This window comes from Gavialis gangeticus, unplaced genomic scaffold, assembly GCF_001723915.1.
Source record: "Gavialis gangeticus isolate Ggan-Ray unplaced genomic scaffold, GavGan_comp1, whole genome shotgun sequence".
In the NCBI taxonomy this organism is placed as follows: domain Eukaryota; kingdom Metazoa; phylum Chordata; order Crocodylia; family Gavialidae; genus Gavialis; species Gavialis gangeticus.
In genome coordinates this window covers 45,016,138-45,021,518 of record NW_017729027.1, presented here as the reverse complement: position 1 = coordinate 45,021,518, position 5,381 = coordinate 45,016,138, and the positions used below count along the sequence as shown (strand labels likewise).

General features: G+C 37.6%; 1 protein-coding gene across 4 annotated transcripts in view; it reads left to right on the top strand.

The window, feature by feature from the left end:
- The window catches only part of ARHGEF10 (Rho guanine nucleotide exchange factor 10), a 272,411-nt gene that overhangs the window by 257,510 nt on the left and 9,520 nt on the right, over positions 1-5,381 (top strand). For all 4 annotated transcript variants that reach the window (XM_019520609.1, XM_019520611.1, XM_019520610.1 and 1 more), the window contains one exon: positions 4,324-4,446. In XM_019520609.1, the coding sequence (XP_019376154.1) occupies positions 4,324-4,446 (123 nt within the window). The remainder of the gene's footprint in view (positions 1-4,323; positions 4,447-5,381) is intronic.

Genomic DNA, 5,381 nt, shown 5'->3' with positions numbered 1-5,381 from the left:
TTTCTAAGCCAAGCTGGTCTTCTGCCATACTTGCCTAGTCTTCCTGTGCATCAGGATGGTTCATTCCTGCACCCTCAATAAGGTTTCGTTGAAGTACAACCTTGATTCCTTTCCCCCTCAAACTGGTGTCTCAGGGGATCCCGCCCGTCAGTTTCCCGAGTGAGTCAAATTTCACTTTTCTGAAGTCCATAGTCTGTACTCTGCTGCTTTCCTTTCTTCCATTCCTGAGGATCCTGAACTCAATCATTTCATGGTCGCTTCTGCCCAAGTTGCTGTCCACTGTTACATCCCCCACCAATTCTTCTCTGTTTGTGAGAGCAAGTCAAGAAGAGGCCTAATTGGCCTCTCCAACACTTGCACTGAGAAGTTGTCCTCAGCGCTCTCCAAAAACTTCCTGGATTGCCTGTGCACTGCTGTACTGCCCTCCCAGCAGATGTCATTAGGGAAAGACACTGGGGACTGCTTGTTATTAGTTATTTTATTTCTTGTACATGCCCAAGGCTATTTTGGGAAGGGCTGCCCATAAATCTAATAAATAAATAGATATGGACAAAACTGTTGCTAATGTTTTACGTATTTTCCCAGGTAGGGAAAGCTTGTGCCCAGCTACTGCCCCAGATCATGTATGCACAGTGATTAGTATACATGTGCTCTAATTCACATATTTTAAAATATTAATAATTAAAAATCCTGCTGTACACAGTTCATACCTCCACCAACTAGCTTAGAAGTGTTAAGGTCACATTTAATATTTTATTATTTAATACAGCATGCTGGTATTTAAGCACGTAAATATCCTTACATGCATTATCTTCACCAGACTTATTATTTTTAATCTTTAACTGAGTTGCCCTTTTAGAGAGGTTCTGTTTACTCTGATATATCTGATTTCTTTTCTCTTATGGATGATGATAGGTTTTACCTATTGAACAAACAGGCAACTTCTGTTTTTCATCTCCTATTGTTACATTCATGCTTCCTGGAAACTGATGAGAAAGGGAACAAAATTTTCTCATTTCCTTTCTGTAAAAAATAAACTCTGCTTTTTTCATTTGAAGTTCCTGCACACACATACACAATACTTCATTACGTCAATTTGTTATAACCAAGTAGTAAGAAGAGGGAGAGCAGTTCAGACTGCCTGATTTAAATATGCAGTAGTGTAAGGTTTTTAAGACAGTTTAATTTGCTTGTGGAGCCTAATCATTGGATGTAAAGACTTGCCCTTGCACCTTTGTAGACTTTACTTCAGTGGGGCCCTGTGTGGGTGCAAGGGGTGCATGTGCACAAATTCTGTTGCTGAGCCAGGATCAAAAGCTGACGTGAGGAAGATCAAGATTGATGCTGCAGTCCTGTAGAAACAAGGGCAGTGAGAGTACACCCAGAGTGCAAAACTCACCGTGTGTAAGCCTGTAAAGAACCTGAGTGTTATTAAGCTGCCCTTGCACGTTTAGCAATTTCATTTCTCCGTGGGTACCATTTCATTGGAAAACGTTCCTTTAACTATAATAGTGTTTTACTTTCATGCTTATCACTCTCGCTTGATTGATCTTTACTGGGTGATATTTTTTTCCCTTTGCTTAGGGGATAGAACGCATCCCGTTGATCAAGAGCCAGTTCTTTCTCATTTTTCCATTTAGTGTTTAATGGATAAAATTAAAATCACAAAACACTGCATTGTAATAAAAAGATAGAAGTAAAAATGTTCACAATAGAAAGTAACACATGGATATTTTTAATAAGTGACTGTTATCATTATGAGTTATCATCAGTTATTTCTGCAGTATGAAGACAGATGCAGATGTTTCCTGCTTTCCCAAGGATTCAAAGCTAGAAGTTTTTCTTTTGACCTCACATTCAATGGTTCGTGCCTAGTGTTGTGTTCTGTATTTAAGACTCCAGGTTGTTCTATACTCGCTATTTTCACATATGGAAACAATAATGTTACTTCACAGGTGCAAATCACTAGTTGGCAGTCCTTTCGGGGCTGCTGTGTGAGAACAAGCACTGATATTTTTCTTTCAGTGTAAAGCACCTAGTGAATGTATTGTAAGCATTACAAAGATGAAGCTGGCAATATTCCCAATAGACTGCTTAAGAAGGGTAAAATTGGCCACCAGCGTGTTCTGTTGGTACTAACATTGATCTGTTTGCATTGCCTATAGGCTAAGCCACAAAATGCAGATCTTGATTCCAGAGGTATAACTGGCCAGTACTGTTCCCTGGGCAGAACTGTTCCTTCCCACACCCTACACCTTCCCCACAGCAGTTCTGGCTGAGGCTTCAGCAAAAGAAGAGGGCACAGCGCTAGTGGCAGTGCAGGAGTAGCAACTGGAAGTTCGCTGCTGCTCAAAAAGATGTCACCTTTTTGTCACTGATGTGTGTCGAGTGGCCAGAAAAACATGGGTTTTTGACACCAGAGAAGCTTTCAGTAGCTTCAGGATTTGGATAATTTTTGATTCACTATAAAAATAATTGAAAAAAAATAGTTGCATCTAGATCTGGATTTGTATCTCTCTTCATGTAAGGGCTAAATCAAAACAGTTTGTGCTCATTCTCACTGAGCTTCTAAAGCTGTGGAATCGTTAAAATCAACACAAGTGTACAGACACTTCTGCAAAATATCTGAGCATCAAAGTAATGGCAATATTAGCTGATTGAGATGGATCAGGTGACTGTCATATGTAATTGGCATTGTAGTCTTTCTTTATAATAACCTTTTGTTTAATAAATATGATTTTATTTGCCTTCATTTTGACTAACAGATCAAGGCTGTAGCCTGTGGCATCATTCTGGGGTCTGATGTTTTTTTTCCTATGATAAATATCTGCTGCACTCCATTTTCATCCAGCTGTGATCACCTCAGTGTCAGCCACACTCTGGCTGCAATGGTAGCATTTTCAGTCTCCTTTAATATTGTCCCTCTGATCAGCTGTGAAGAAGCATTCTTGCATGTGCCACTTTGGAAATCAAGTACATTATATTTAATCTAAAACAACCCCAAAGCTTTGCAAGATGCACAATTATTTCCTTGTCAGCAGGGGAACTTCAGTGTTATGATTATTATAAACAGTAAGAATTTTTACTATCAGCCAGACGGAGAGAAACTAACATCTAGATTGTCTTGGAATTTTCATTATGCTTAATTTGTATTTCTAAGTAGGTTTGATATACATGCTGCTAATTCACCCAACTATGTTAGATGTAGCCACAATCTTCTCCAGCCCTAAGCAACCTCAATAAAAGTCATCTGCAGACTTCCTTGCCTTAATGCTCATGTGTTATTTTGGAGCATTACTGAGTATTTTAATCAGTAATCATAAATTTTTGAGATTACTAGATACAAACTTTGTTCATACTGTTTCTGACTCGGCCAGTTCCTAATTCACGGCACAGTTTCACTCCTCATCATAGAAGAAATTAGTTTCCATTTAGGAGAATTTAAGTTTTCGAAATGGCCAGTTAGACTCTATTAATCAGTTATTTTTAGTTTTTTATCATGAGCTAAACCCTCTTTGTTTTCAAAGAATAAAAACTATAACCTCCCAAAGCATTAAGTTGTTTCAGAAAAGGAAAGGGAAAGCAGTTGTGTCAATTAAACATGAATAGTGTTGACCCTTGAATTCAGTGTAATGTAATTATATACCACTGTTGTATATAGTAAAATGCATTGTAGCATTGCTACTAAGAATATGTAAAAGTAACCTATTTGTAAAAGCTGCTTTTTGTACTGGAATTTGGTGGTTTTTAGCACAATAAAATTGAATTATTACAGCATTTCAGAAGTTTTGGTGCAGTTATACAGCATGTAGGTGAAGTTTTAAGGCTTGATACATAAGAATACTTAAGCATCTACTTAGATGCTTTGCTGACTCAGAACCTATGGGTGTTTATACACATGCTTTAGTAGGTGGGGTAGGGGGTGCTTTAATTAGAGTGGATCCGAGAGCCACTCTAATTAAAGCACCCAGAGCGTCACATGTATCAGTGTCCCTGTGCTAAAAATGGGGGTGGGGCACCTTAAACTAAAGCTCATCAAACAAGCTTTAGTTAAACCACCCCCACCACCATTTTTCAGCACGGGGATGCTGACATGTGATGCTATAGTTGGCTGGAGAGTGAAAATTACCACGCTCCAACAGACTTGATTAATTGAGTCTGCTCCAATGCGTTTTAATTACAGTGCATCAGAGCAACCTTGATGCATGTGTATAGATGACCTATAATTATATTATGTGTAACTTATCACATTAACTATAGATTACTGTCATTAAGGCAGAGGTTATGACTAGGAAGTAATGTAGCATTTTTTGAATTACACAGGACAGCAGCGTGTTTCTGTGACCAGTCTACTAGTATGCCATGGTTTATTGTTGGTTGGAACAAATCTGGGAATTATAGTAGCATTACCAGTGCCTCGTCTGCAAGGAATTCCAAAAGTGACTGGTAAGGTAACTCATTGTATTTGAGTGTGATAATTTTAAGCTAAGGTTTTGGTCTTCAGTATGCTGTTTGATGTATATTGTGTAAATATATGTTGTTTTATATATTGTGTAGATATATAGAGGCTTTATCATAAAACTATATTCATTAATCTTAATTAGATTTACAATACATCTCCAATATCTATTTTTACTTTATTGAACCAGCACACCTAACAACAACTGAAAGAGCAAGATAGTAGTTCTTCAATTCACAATTTATGGAGAACCTGTAGTTTAAGGTTGTAACAGCACTTGCACTACAAGAGAAGTGTTGCTGGCCTGTACACTTATTTTTACAAGTCACGTTGGAATGCTAATTGTTACGGGGAATGGGAGTGGAGTCAGAGGGATGTTTGTTTCCAGATTCGGGAAGTGTGGGCTTGCATATTTGGAGATTCAGTGATTTTTCCCTGATTCAGTAAATCCTTTTTTGTGACCTATTTCATCAAAATTGAGACCTTGAAATGTAAAATTGGATGTATTCTTTATTTTCAACAGCTATTATTATTTTGGTACATTTTGAAGAATTCAGATTCTTTATTTTGGTATTTCTGAAGCACAAGCATCATCATTTTGCAAATACTTGTACTGCAATAAGCAAGGCTAAATAAGAGTGTTAGATGTGGCCTTTGCACAGCTACATTTGAATTTCGCAACTCCAGCAGAGCTGCTGACTTATGGAGGGAAGCAGACAAGCTTTATAAACTAAGCAGTCTGCAACTTTTTTGTTTTAACCAAATAATATTGTCTTTGCCAAAATGAAAACAAAACCTACTATATTTAGCAAAGGGACAAACTATTCAGTAGTAACTTCATAGAAAGGAACGTAAAAGGTTTATAAAAATGGGGGAACCTATGAAATGTAATGTTTAGGAGAATCCTTAAAAATAGATCTAA